At 42.5% G+C, this 14,075-nt stretch overlaps 3 protein-coding genes across 12 annotated transcripts in view; all 3 read left to right on the top strand.

Moving 5' to 3' along the window:
* The window catches only part of LOC112069842 (integrin alpha-3), a 42,495-nt gene extending 40,767 nt beyond the window's left edge, over nt 1-1,728 (top strand). Inside the window, exons 22-26 of the mRNA XM_070438736.1 lie at nt 42-155; nt 272-370; nt 584-709; nt 961-1,128; nt 1,639-1,728. Coding sequence (XP_070294837.1) covers nt 42-155; nt 272-370; nt 584-709; nt 961-1,068 — 447 coding nt within the window. The 3' untranslated portion in view covers nt 1,069-1,128; nt 1,639-1,728. The remainder of the gene's footprint in view (nt 1-41; nt 156-271; nt 371-583; nt 710-960; nt 1,129-1,638) is intronic.
* Nucleotides 1,729-4,328: 2,600 nt separating this feature from the next.
* Nucleotides 4,329-12,209, top strand: LOC112069841 (coiled-coil domain-containing protein 103-like). Of its 10 annotated transcripts, XM_070438730.1 has the most exons (11): nt 4,685-4,862; nt 5,216-5,360; nt 6,387-6,477; nt 6,706-6,830; nt 6,975-7,228; nt 7,332-7,456; nt 7,573-7,641; nt 7,777-10,006; nt 10,837-10,983; nt 11,159-11,297; nt 11,664-12,209. In XM_070438730.1, the coding sequence occupies exons 9-11, from the start codon at nt 10,838-10,840 to the stop codon at nt 12,207-12,209; spliced, it is 831 nt and encodes a 276-aa protein (XP_070294831.1). In that variant the 5' UTR covers nt 4,685-4,862; nt 5,216-5,360; nt 6,387-6,477; nt 6,706-6,830; nt 6,975-7,228; nt 7,332-7,456; nt 7,573-7,641; nt 7,777-10,006; nt 10,837. The 10 variants fall into 10 exon arrangements, with proteins under 10 accessions (XP_070294833.1, XP_070294835.1, XP_070294834.1 ...); XM_070438732.1 differs by lacking the exons at nt 4,685-4,862; nt 5,216-5,360 and adding an exon at nt 4,329-4,441; XM_070438729.1 differs by having other exon boundaries at nt 4,685-5,353.
* Nucleotides 12,210-12,526: 317 nt separating this feature from the next.
* On the top strand, nt 12,527-13,970 carry LOC112069839 (Ig-like V-type domain-containing protein FAM187A). Its single transcript, XM_024137215.2, has one exon. The coding sequence runs from the start codon at nt 12,536-12,538 to the stop codon at nt 13,829-13,831; it is 1,296 nt and encodes a 431-aa protein (XP_023992983.1). The 5' UTR covers nt 12,527-12,535; the 3' UTR covers nt 13,832-13,970.
* The last annotated feature ends 105 nt before the right edge of the window (nt 13,971-14,075 follow it).

Raw genomic sequence — 14,075 nt, 5'->3', positions numbered from 1 at the left:
TGTACTGGTGCTAACTCCCTTTCAACTGCTGTTGTCTGTAGGACTGTGTCACGGGCACTGCTCACTGTGTGAAATTCATCTGCCCTCTCCGCAACATGAACAACACTGCGACAATCATTGTCAGGGCCAGAGTGTGGAACAGCACCATGCTGGAGGTAAAGTCACCAAAGCACAGTGGTCTAGTCTTAATGTGAACTTTCTCCCCAGCTTCATTAGAGTGACTGGAATGGGTGTACCAATAACGTCCTGTKTATGTGTTGTGTTTCCATAGGACTACAGGGAAGCGTGGCGGGTGACAGTGAATGGTAAGGCCACACTGAAACTGGTCACAGACAAACCCACCATCAGGATGAACACTGAGAGCACAGAGGTAATGACGCCATACTAGTCATACTGTAACAAAAGCTAGGCTACATCCATACTAATTTAAAGGTAATTTCCATGATGATTACTGTATGATGATGATGTTGATGATGATACATGATAGCGGAGGAATATACAGAATAATAATTGAGGATACACTTTTACATATAGCCTAAATGCAGACATAGTTAATGTCCTCTGTTTGATATCCCCTGTGTAGTTCACCCTGAATATAGACCCAGAGCTGGGGGAGGAGTCTACGTACCAGGTTCCCCTGTGGATCATCATCGTGTCTGCAGTCGCTGGCGTCCTCCTTCTGGCCTTCATCATCCTCCTTATGTGGAAGGTAACGATCCAGTATATTAGTTATTGCAATGGTCTGCCAGTTAGGTCCAATTGAACAAATATCCTGCACTGACATTAGCAGCAAGAGGAGAATGGAGATTCAATTTCGCCTCCAACAACAAATCCACACAAACTGTTAGATGGTACGGGTACCGCGAGACTTCTACTGTCCACTGGTTCGAAAGGTCCACCTTTTTGGATCCACAATGGATCCTGTTTGACTTGTTATTCTGACCGCCTTCCCCTCCTCAGTGTGGCTTCTTCAGGAGGGCCAGCACCAGGGAGATGTACGAGGCCAAGGCCCAGAAAGCTGAGATGAAGACCCAGCCGTCGGAGGTGGAGAGGCTGACTGAGGAGTAGTGAGGCTGGGGGAGGGAGGTCCCCCTGTGGGCCTCTGGAACAATGCACAGGGTTTCCTCGGTAAAATAATAGTCCTTCCGTCTGTGACTCCTTGCAGCTTCCAACGGCTTTTTGCAGCTTGCAGTGGCTTTCCTTAACTTCAGTCTTCCTCTCTTGCTGTCAAATTATAAATGATCTAATGGTTTCTCTTAATCAAGAGTATCTATCCACAGGGGAAACAGCATTTCAGAGGCTGCGACTTGTCTGATTGACTTTTATATGTTTATTTAACTCTTTTTCCAACCCTTTCCCCATTGCTAACTATTTAGTCTCTTCTCCTACCTAAACAGCTTTGCAGAGCTTGAGTCTATTGGTTGTGTGGTGATTTGATCATATATTTCACATATCTCATGATACCCGTGTTTACATTAGAAAGCTGTCAAGTATCTAAACAACAGCGGGACTGAGATTGCATCACAAAATGTATACTGGTGGCACCAATAGTAGAAATACTTTTAAAAATAACATGATAATACCCAAAGTCTACGCTTTTCAAAATTTCACCTTGTGTCGTCTACCATTGTCCCACAGTGTGGCTTTTTCAAGCGGCCCAACCACTTCAAGATGATGCCAATACACCAGGGAGTGAAGATTGGCAAAGAGGAGCGCTACCAGGTAAATGAGGGATTCCTCATCGAGGAGCCAAACCCCAATAAAAGAAAGAAGCACTGGATCACAAACTGGACTGAAATGCAGCATTACTACTGACTGATACCTTCAACACTACCACTGCTCTTATTGAGAAACTMCATCTCAATATGCATTGGCTGGGCGCAAGTCTGTATTTGTGGACATTATTGGGAACAGGACTGATGGTGTTATGACTGCCACATTCCTTATAGTGTACAAGATTGAATGCTCTGGACCGAAATGTTATTTTCTAGAATTGTACTTTTAATGTTAGTTGTTTTGATGTAAATAAGAATATACACTGAGGCTACCAAACATTAGGAACACCTTCCTAATATTAAGTTGCGCACCTCACCCCTTCTGCCCTCAGAACAGCCTCAATTCGTCGGGGCATGGACTCTACAAGGTGTTGAAAGCCTTCCACAGGGATGCTGGCCCATGTTGACTCCAATGCTTCCTACAGTTGTGTTTAGTTGGCTGGATGTCCTTTGGGTGGTTGGCCATTCTTGATACACACGGGAAAATGTTGAGCGTGAAAAACCCAGCAGCGTTGCAGTTCTTGACACAAACCGGTGCGTCTGGCACCTACTACCATACCCCGTTCAAAGGCACTGAAATATTTTGTCTTGACCATTCACCCTCTGAATGGCACACATACACAATCCATGTTTTAATTGTCTCAAGGCTTAAAAATCCTTCTTTAACCTATCTCCTCCCCTTCATCTACACTCATTGAAGTGGATTTAACACGTGACATCAATAAGGTTAAATCATAKCTTAAATCATAGCTTAAACCTTTATTCACCTGGTCAGTCTATGTCATGGAAAGAGCAGGTATTCTTAATGTTTTGTATACTCAAATGTGCTTTTTTGTATGTGGATTGTAAAAGACTAATTTGAAACAGTTTTAGATTTGCTAAAAGCGCTTTATTTTTATCTTATGATTTGATCTTTCCAAATGGAACCGATTGATATTTGCACGTCCTGTCATTTTGTACTGTGGTTTGAATAGAAATGCTTTCAAAACGATTTTAAAACGATGCTTTTAAACTGGTACGTGATTTGTTTACATTAATTGTCTGATGTATTACACTGTAGGAGCCCAAGTTGAGTGATGGATGTAAATGTGCCAATAGAAAGTACAGTATGTTTGATCCCAGTGGCCTAATTCTGAGGAATGGATCAGAGATCGACTGATGAAGTGGTTCACACAGTAGTGTTCCAAGGCACTACTGCCACTCCTGAACCAAGAAGAAAGGAACATGGAGAAGTTTCAATCACAGAGAACTGTGAGGTTGGGGTCATTTCAAAACATTCCATGTACATGTATTGTAAACTACAGGTCTAATGGTTTGGTCGTTGTCTGATTGCTTTGTTTGTGTGTATTCTGTAAAATAATATGATCAATCTAGAAAATAGAGAGTAGGACTATAATTTCAGAACTCTCTCCTAACTATCAACGGCATACACCAAATTCATTTGGGACTGGGAGCACTGTGCTTGGCTGTTAACTGTATACATGTCTTTGTTAGTATGTGACATAGTGAAAGTAGGCATTCCCACATGAAAAAATACTATAGCATATATACTATGTTATAAATACTACGGTATTCACTCAAGTGTTTGAGGACTTTACTGTAGTATTCACTGTAGTGTTTACTGCAGTATTTACAGTTAACTATCATATAAATATTGTAGTATATAATATAGTATTTACTGTAGTGGTTTTGCAGGCATTACTGTAGTATTTACTATAGTGTTTTTGTTTTATTCTCTTTTACAAAKAAGTAGAGGCTTTCTCCTTTAGGAAACCTACTGGAGCACTACTACATGTTCCATAACCTATTGGTATCTGAATGGATAGTAACCTGTAGGGGCAAAATATATGGTCTATATTTGGCATTTAGGTTTCAAATTTTTTTCAGTGGCACAAATTGCGATATGGGGGAAGGGAATAGATATATGCAAATTAAATACTGTATTATTTACTGTAGTTCAAAAAGTGTAGTGTTTTTGCATACATTACTGTAGTATTTCACAGTATACTACAACATTCTATAGTAAGTTCTACACATGATCAAGGGATACTACGGTGTGTAGTATAGTATACTACAGTTTACTTTAATTATAGTGCAAGTACTGTAGTATTATCTAGTAAGTATGTACTGTAGTAATTTATAGTAAACTGTGATGTTTTTTATTGTGGGTTGCTTAAAAAAAACAAATGTCAAGTGTGAGCCTACAAAGCTCCCTAAAGGACAGCTATTAACAGCTGGTACGTGGTGTGGGAATTGGGGGCCAATTGCCTGAGTGCAGTTTAATGCTGTTCTGTTGTCTCTGTTTGTAGTTATTTGTATAGCGTCACTGATGCTTTTTTCTATGTGTATACTCAACCATGATGGTTCAATTCATTGTTGTTTTTTCTGTTGTCTACTTCTGYACCTCATTTATATTAAAGTATTTTTACATGCTGTATGTCCTTTCTACACTATCATTTATAACACAACAGGTCCCCTGGACACAAAATTGATGTACAGGGGACCTTTATTTTGAAGGCTCAATGTACATACATTTCACCGGAAATGATTCCCCAGTCAGAGGTTAAGTTACCTCTMAATGTAAACAAACGAGCTATCWTAAAATTATCTTTGAGGAAATATTGAGAGTTTGTGAATGAAAAGAACAGGACAGTGATCGCGCAGAGGTGACCACACACTTTGGAGGCAGGATCAAGTTAGCTAACAACTTGTAGCCAGCCGGAGTTAGCTAACGGCAGCTCGTTTTATTTGTATTTTGTTTAACTAGGCAAGTCAGTCAAGAACAAATGTGTATTTACAATGACGGCATACCCCGGCCAAACACGGACGACGCTGGGCCAATTGTGCGCCGCCCATGGGACACCCAATCACGGCCGGATGTGATACAGCCTAGGTAACGTCATAACTCTGTTAGGGTGGGTATAATTTGTGGAACGTTCCAACAGGAATCTGTTCTAAAAACGTAAAGTACAAGGTTGCCAACAAACAACGCATACAAAGTAGCACGATCAACTCACCACGTAGCTTATTCGTAATGTTTGTCCATAGGCTACCAGAGTGAGAACAGACATTTTCGGAATAAACGTGGTGAGTGAAAAATTGAATGAAATAGCCCTCTCCCTACCCGGTGTCTTATTCGGCCGCAACTTTGAATGCATTGTTTGTTGACAACCTTGTTATTTACGAAGTTTTTGGTACAGATTCTCGTTGGAACGTTCCACAAATTATACCAACCCCAGGCAAACCTTTCTCTGAATGCCTCAATGACTGTAAATGAAGGTATGCATAGTAGACGACTMGCTCTGGTCCATGCGCATGCGTTGGATGTACGCGCAGCTTGCAGTGCATGTGCGTGGACCAGAGTTTGATAACAAACTTGGTTAATCATTTGTAAGACTCTAGGCCGAGAACTATGACCTCACTTTGCTCATACCAACCAGTGGGAGAAACACATTTCAGATCCTTCCAGAAGTTGAAACTGCTCTGAGGAAGAGGTCCACAAGTGGTTGAAGGACTCCAGAGAACATCAGACTTGMCTTGGAGAAAAATACCTATCCCAATGCTGACAGGATTAACAAGTATAGAGTAAATTCCTCCCTTATGTATCAAACCGTTTATAGCAGGGTGATTCCTGATGAAACTAGAAAAAAACAGGACCATGATTTGGGGGATTTTCACGAAATTTAATCCATAGAAGGGTCCTTTGGAGGAAGGATTGTTGACATATATTTTGTATCTTAAAGCATAATTGATAATTAATTGAAATTGGAACATTTGTGACATTTTGGCCTTACCCAGGCCTCATAAGACACCATAATGTGTGGTGTCATATGAAGCGTTGCCGCTTGTTCTAATGTGAGTAGTATTTTGATTTCAATAGCAATTCATTTATGAATATTGAAAATTCTAAACACGAAATATTGGAAATTTAAACTTTTAGATTTGGCAATTTTTTTTCAGTATAGCGTTGAACATAATGTAGGCTACTCTACGGGCAAATCAAAGTTCCAGAGTGGGATCTCTGCTAGTTTTAGAGATCCAATTTGTAAGCGTTACCAACAGTGAATGTGAAAGTGGTTTCAAATGTGTCGCCCTCTGCAGGTGATTTGCAGGATGTGCAATGATACAAGTAAAAGGAGGGCTGTGATTGCCTATGCAATTTCTCTGTATAAAATGGACCATGACTTTAAAACTAGCAGAGATCGATAATTTTTTATATTAATGTAAGAAATGTTTTCTTAAAATCTAAAAACGACTCATAATACAGCGCAAGCGGTAAAGCTTAATATGACACCAATCTTTCCTTYGTATAACACACAGATTAAATATTATGGAGTCTTAAAGAAAAAAATGTAGTGTCACATGCAGTGAAATGTGTTTTACAGTCAGTCATAGTGGGCTCCCAAGTGGTGCAGCGGTCTAAGGCACTGCTAGAGGCATCACTACAGACCCTGGTTTGATTCCAGGCTGTATCACAAACGGCCGCGATTGGGAGTCCCATAGGGCACAATTGGCCCAGCATTGTTAGGGTTTGGCTGGGGTTAGACCGTTATTGTAAATAAGAATTTGTTATTTACTGACTTGCCTAGTTAAAGTAATTTTCTTTTTCAGGGTACAGGGTCCTGGAGCAAAATTGAGGCAAATTAGGGTTAAGTGCCTTGGTCAAGGACACATCGACAGAGTTTTCACCTTGACAGCTCAGGTATTCGAACCAGCAACCTTTTGGTTACTGTCTCAACGCTCTAACCGCTAGGCTACCTGCCTATAGCCTCGTGTGGCCATCCTTCCAAATCCTGTCTCGTTCACTTGACTATTGAAACATGAGAAGCCTGGGCTTCCAAGGGCCATACAATGAAACGTAATAAGAGTAAGTTGACCCATGTTAAAAAAACATAATTTGAAATTAACATTTGATTTACTTCTTCTACAGGTGGACCTAAAATGCCAGCATAATACAAGGTCCAGTTCGGCCATAAGTACCAACAACACATGTTGTGGTGCAATAAGGTACTTCATCCCGAAGAGGTCTATTCATACCCAACGAAGAGAATCAAGGTTAGTAATACAAGTGCAACACAATTTACCCACACTATCATAAGACGAGTCAAAACAAAGTTATTAAGTAGGCCTAATAGTTCCTGTTTTCAGAAAGTAGCTTGAAATTCGCTTATTTTAATCCCATTCATTGTACGTCTGCAGATCTCCATATGAAAGAAAGGTTACCTCTTTCATGGGTGTCTAAGGAATAACGACAACCACAGTCTGACAGGTGCTGAAGAGGTGAAATGTGTCAGCGGACACCATTGAGAAATTGACAAAGCTGTTTGAAATAGGCCACTCTCTTTCATCAGCTCTAAAAATGATCAAATATGAGTTGCAAGTGGAGTATGGAGACAACCATGTGCATGCCTCTGTGGACTGCTCCATTAGCCCCACCTTCAATTCTGCTACAAGTCAGTTGCTTGACACACTTCAACTGCTGATACATATAGTGTATTTAAATGCTATCACCAGAAATCTATTGCTTTAGGTGTGTTCCTCATTTGTCCATTACAGATTGTACCACAAGCTTTTCAAAGAAGCATGTGTTGCATCGTATGTAGAGAAGAAGATTGATGATTCTAACGAGAATCTGGATAACTGCAACGAAGAAGAATGTTCACCCGAATGCAATGTTTTCGGTATGTTCCTCAATAACTGAATAAATCCACAATTACGCAACATTATCCCTGACAGGCAATATAGAAGACTAACAATCTGGTTGTCTGATGGTTGTAATTCTCTCCTCCTACAATAGACTGTGGCAACGCTTCTGAGGACACTGTTGAAATCGAGTGTGCTCCCGTTTCTGTTGTAAACGGCTCAGGTAAATCTACAATGTCACCACAATATATCTGATATTAAGTGAAGGGCTTCAATTTGAAGACTGTATACCTATAACTCATTTGGTAATCTGAATGATGGTTGTAATTCTAATACTATGGTTGTAATGCTCTTCAAGGTACATCTGGAAAACCAGCTGAGGGGGTGACGTTAGAGGAAGACTGGATGGAGATCTTTGAAGACCTCAAAAAGAAGATGAGGGAGGATCCTGTGAGTTTCAGGCYTAAAGTAGCATCCTTTGTTTCCAGCTTCAAGRAGATGAAAACAGACAGTGAACTCATAGYCACTCTATCAAACTTTGGCAAAACCAAAYCTGGACCAACAGCAAAGTTTCACCGGGGACGGGCACGMCCYGCAAAGWGCTCCATAGGAGAGCGTGGACATGGCACATGCTGCTGGGAGAGGAAAGCACCCCATTGAATGTCTCAGTGTGTGGAATAACACATGGACATTGGGAGTACTACACAAAAAAAGCAAGTCAACATCAGTGGCCCCCTGTRCCCATCATCCACCTGCTCACCATCTGTGACCTTCAGTGCACTAGCGCTCTGCCCTCAAACACCCCCCATCTGCCTACCAGCTCTAGGTCTCCTCCGCCTTGAACAAAACCAGTGGCTATTTCAATGCATTGTGGMCTCTACAACACCAGAACMAGTGGCTATTTCAGTATTGCMTTCTTGCCTTTTGGTTTTACGTTCATTCAATTTAAGACGTTTCTGCAATTTCATATGTTTTGGAAATTGATTCCATGTTGATGAACCATCAGACTTTAAAAAGCTGTTCTTCCAACCCAGTTGTAGACCTACAGGCCTATACTATCACTGAACCAAAACAGTAGTTGTCATGACTTTGCCGAGTCTTAAATATAAAATGCCTATTTATATATTTTTTTATACCGGTGTACACTACCATTCAAAAGTTTGGGGTCACTTAGAAATGTCCTTGTTTCTGAAAGAAAAGCCACAAAATTGTATATAACATCAAATTGATCAGAAATGCARTATAGACATTGTTTATGTTATAAATAACTATTGTAGCTGGAAACGGCAGRTTTTTTATAGAATATCTACATAGGCGTACAGGCCCGTTATCAGCAACCATCACTCCTGTGTTCCAATGGCATRTTGTTTTAGCTAATCCAAGTTTATCATTTTAAAAGGTTAATTGATCATTGCGTCTTCCGAAACATGACCCGCCAAACCGCACTGCTTAACACGCACCCGCCAGCCGCACCAATGTGTCGGAGGAAACACTGTTCAACTGACAACCGGGTCAGCCTGCAGGCACCCGGCCTGCCACAAGGAATCACTAGAGTGCAATGAGCCTAGTAAAGTCCCCCCGGTCAAACCCTCCCCTAATCCGATCATGGCCGGTTGTGATACAGCCTGGGATCGAACCCGGTTCTGTAGTGACGCCTCTAGCACGGCGATGCAGTGCCTTAGACTGCTGCGCAACTCGGGAGGCCTTATATATATTATGTATATATTGTGTGCATATATATATATATGTATGTATGTGGACATTAGGACTTGGTTAGTAAATATAAAAATGTAGCATTACAGTAAATGTGTACAGAAAATAACAGTTGGCACACCCTGATGTCCTCTACATTAGAMATTTATAAACAAGCTCTTATTTAATGTGAATAAATTATACAACTTTTTTGAAAACACCCCAAGCTATACCTGAGATATTTCCTTACTAAAAACTATTTTAATGTCAAACTCACAAAAATTGTAATTACACACACAACTTCGTTTTACCATAAAATGTGGTAATTGTGATTGGCAGCCAATTTGACGAACCAGTGAGAGAAAGTTATTAATTTCGCACGCCGAGACACACGTGATATCATTGAAAAGCCCAGAAACTCTCAAAGGTGCAACAGGACTGAACAAAGTTTTTTTTTTAAGTATGACGTCAATGATACGGACCAAGAACTAATGTTCATTATTSTGGACAAAAATTAGTTGCTGGATCTCATATCGTGGGGAACCTTTATTTTGAAGTTGTGTTACACATGGGCTTTTCACACGGATCGTGCAATCCAGGATCCTTGGAAGGTCCCCACCTTAAAACACAGATATAACAAACATCTTTGCTATCTTTGCTAAAACCCTAACCGTAACCCCAAATCCTTACCTCATTTTCAAATTCAATGGTGTAGGGACGTCCCAACCAGCCTAAAATAGTACCTTCCTTACCCAAGTTGTCATGGTGACGACGTGTGTTTGAGGAAGGGGACACGGACTTGCATCAGGCTACAGCACAAACAACATACCAACAACAACGTCCAGATATTAARCTTGTTCATCAAAATAATACTAGCTAGCTAACCTAAAGCTCAGGTAAGTTCACCACCGCGCTATCAATGAAAGAAAATGTAGTCTATAAAGGTTTCTATCTGGCAACGTAGTTGGAGTTAATTCTCCAAGCAGTTCTGAGACGTATAGCCTGAAGACCCGACTCGGCATAAACGTGTTTGGATCAGAAACATTTCCTCTCAAGACCTCTTCATGCCAGAATGTTGAATTAAATTATATTTAACTGTGGCTTGGTCCTTTTTCAGGTAGGAATGTAAAGACATCCACAGGAATGTGTAATTAAATCAACTTTTCAAAGCCCTGGAAAAATAGTAAATTCAGGTTTCTATCACCTGAAGCACGTGCACAATATGAAAATACATGCATTCAAACTTGCCAAGCTCCTGCATGTGTTTACCCACTAGGCAATCACTGGTTGATTCAGCCATTGTTTCCACTCCATTTCAATAAAATTACATTCAACCAATGGGGAGTAGATGGTGAATTGACTTGATGTCTGTGTCCAGTGGGTGCATGGTCCTATGCATGCTTTAAGGGATCGAAATCTGAAGCCACTACTGCATTGAAAAGTTGATTTCATCATTCTTTCCTGTGGATATTGTCTCACATTCCTACCTGCAAAAAGACCRCACGGACAACCAGTAAAGTAAGTCAAAATATAATTKTATTCAACATTCTGGCTTGTAGAGCTTGTGATAGGAMATTTYCCAAACAAAGATATKACATTAATCTCAGACTGTACCAGAGGTACAGTATCACAGTCTGATTGTCAGGCAATTCTGAGTACAGTGTCTGCGTCACAGAACTAAAAAGAGATTCTTTGGTTGGTTCCCGGGTCATGTCTTGTCTCGCAGGATGGRTGACTCTCCTGAGGTTATAAACTTCTCAGCGCTGGAGCGGGAGTTGCAGTCTGCTGTTGAAGCGGACAAGAAATATCAAAGAGAAAATGATGCAAAGTTTCGKGCTCTACACCAGAAGGTCGGAACTTACGAGGAGTTTAGGTGAGATGGCTAGGYTGATTCTCTTTTCAATTTAATATCCTACACACTGTTGTTTCACAAATTAATAGACAACATATGTACTGTATGTTTTTTCATCATAAAAAAATGATGACCCATTATAATTTAAATGTTGTCTTAAATCAATGAAGTTTGTTTTGACCTTCAACCCTCTCAGGGACATAGTCCTGGCATCCAACCTGAAACCACTGGACAGGAAGGATAAAGCCGGAGCTCCTCGCAAACAGCCCTGGAATGCTCTCGCCTCCACTGACAAAGGGCAGAACCAGACTAGCTGTGATGAAATAGGCCTAAAGGTTAGACTTCTGTCACCACACACCAACACAAACATCTCTCCATTCTAATATCAGGGTTATATGAGTGGTGCGGCGCCACCTTGTGGACKGGCTGCGCCACTGTCATTTTATTATATTTGAAATATAATTTAAGGCCAAGCRCCACACCATAGTAGGGTGGGTTTTTTTTCCTCTAGATTGCCGTTAAAAATCCTGGGGAGAACCCTGGATATAGATTCCTAGTTTTATATTAGACAAGTTCTATTCATACTATAGGGCAGGGATGTTACCAAACAGGCATGCAAAGCATATTAATGCAATCTGAACAACAAACAATATCATTAAATTAGTAATTGACACACAATGTCTCCTGTATGTTATTTTAAGCCTCCGTTGTCCGAGTTCCAGCCCAGGACAGCATCAGAGTTCAGCCGGGACTGGCGCAGGTTTGGCAGTGAAAACCCAGAAGATAAATACAACCTCCTGCTCTCCCTAGGGGGAGAGGGCCTTCGGAACATCTTCAGGGCTGAGGTGGGGTTCGGACTACTGGGGGAATTTCTTGTGTTCCTTTCCAGTGGTCTCCAGCCTGGGGATGAGGCCACGGTGATAGGGGTCCTGGAGGGGCTGTCMAAGACCCCCAGGTTTGGCCTCAATATGTGCCTCCTGAGCCGGGCTGAGAGGGAGGCATGTGGAGAGCTGTTTCAGAACCTGAGGAAAKCATCAGCAGCAGGGAATAGCAGTGTCAAAGGATCCAAAGGGGATGTCATTGTCCATGGAAGTAATGTGGAAGAGATTAAAGAAACACAAGATGCTGAGCCAGAGACTCTGTTTCCAGGACAGACCAGTGAGGCTGCCGGAAGAAGCAGTGATACTGAAACTTTAAATGGTATAATGCAGTTGTATGGGGTTCAAACGGTCTCTCCTCCTCAGTAAGAAACAATACACAAACACATATTGGACTTATTGTTTTCAGAAATAACAATGACTGTTACTATACATTGTAGAGCTTTATGTGGTTGCAAAAACTTTAATATAATTTGTTTGTTCTTTATTCTGAASTGTATAATATGTATAAGTTATATGAAAGACAATGTTCACCACTATGCAATGCAGTGTCAAAGTGAAATGACAATAACTACCATGGTAACCAGAGAATCTCTTTGTGSATCTCTGAACATTCTAGAATACGYAATGGCCCTTTCATAGCATATCTAGAWAGACTAAGGATAACTTGAGATGACAACGATGGGGCTAGGGACATGATGAACCCTTTAAAACACATGTCCCTGTTGCTACTCCTCCTCCAGACCCTCTCTTTCTCCCTACTGTCTACCTATGAGGCCCCTGAAGACAAGGAGGACATTTTTGCCAGTAGGGCCTGTCCTGCCTTCCTTGTGTTTGACAATGCTGCCTATTTGGTTGACATGACCATAGAGCTGCCCTGTCACTGTAAGCCTGAGGAGGCCCACTCTGTGGTGTGGTACTACCAGAAAAAGCTGGGCAGCCCGGACACCAGGGCCCTCACTGACTTCCAGGGCACCTCTGTGGTGGACTCATCCAAAGTGGGCCGGGGAGGGGACCTCCGGAGCAGGTTCTCCATCCGCCTCTTCAGCCTGCTCATCTTTAGGGCCCAGAAGGAAGACTCGGGCCACTACCTCTGTGGGACGACCAAGGGGGACTTCTTCTATGGTTATGACGTGGACGTCCAAGAGGCTCACAGGGTGTCCTTTCCCTGGAGTCGTGCCCAGAGACGGGGGAGAGCAGCAGCAATGGCGGCTAGGGCGGCTTCGAGATCCAACCAGGATCTTCCACTCTACCAGGTGTTCACCAGCTTCTGGCCGTGGTCCGTGTGTGACCGCTGTGGCGTCCGGGGTGAGCAGACTCGCGTAGGGCTCTGCTACGTGAAGAGCGACTACCTCCACGTGCGCTACAGGTGGACATCTCAGACGGTGGCCTCTTGCGGCTCCTCYGCTGTACCCCAACGCTTTGGCCTCACCCAGACCAACCACCAGGGGGCAGAGCTGGGGGTGCGGAGCTGCCAGGTCCCCTGCCCCCCCAAGTCCATCCCCCAGCCAGAACAACAGGCCCTGCTGGAGTTCCTGGGCTACAACGACCAAGCAGCTCAAGGAGTCCCTGTCTACTACCACAACCACCCAGTGGACACCCCACTCATCCTCTCCTGCCCTGGAGCCAAACCTCAGCACGCGGTAGCCTGGGACCAAGGCTCTAGGCCTCTCTATCGCTCCCAGTACATGGAGGGTCTGAACGTGACCTTCCGTCTGTTCATAGACACAGGCCACCACCTGCACTTCAGCCCAGCAACACAGGACGACAGAGGGTCCTACTACTGCTGGATCCAGGGGAAGAGGGCTGCTGAGATCAGGCTGGGGGTTTACTACCGTCTGGGCCACAAGCGTCTGCTCTCTGACCCTGAGTCTCTCTATGCCCTGAGGATTATTCTCCTCTGCTACGGGGGGATGACTGGGGTATTTGTTTTGATAGTCCTGTTGAAGTATACTTGGCGCACAGTAAGACCAAAAGTAGCCAAATACTAGAAATCTGCTTGACACTCGATGAGATTTCTTTTTGAGTTATTTTGAACAAATCATTTTGTGAAATGTATGATTGTCTTTACTTCCAATTTGTCTAAATCTTAGCTAAAGAAAGAAAGTGTGTTAATAAAGTGTGCTCATGATGTAGGAATGTGTGTCAAAAAATCTTCTGTAATTGCCTACCCTATTGGATTTTTGCTGTATGGCCAATAGGTGGCACTAGTGCTGCATGCATTAGCCCGGATGC

Source organism: Salvelinus sp. IW2-2015, unplaced genomic scaffold (genome assembly GCF_002910315.2).
Source record: "Salvelinus sp. IW2-2015 unplaced genomic scaffold, ASM291031v2 Un_scaffold1131, whole genome shotgun sequence".
In the NCBI taxonomy this organism is placed as follows: domain Eukaryota; kingdom Metazoa; phylum Chordata; class Actinopteri; order Salmoniformes; family Salmonidae; genus Salvelinus; species Salvelinus sp. IW2-2015.
The sequence above is the reverse complement of the archived record's forward strand: the minus strand, read 5'-3'. Positions and strand labels throughout refer to the sequence as shown.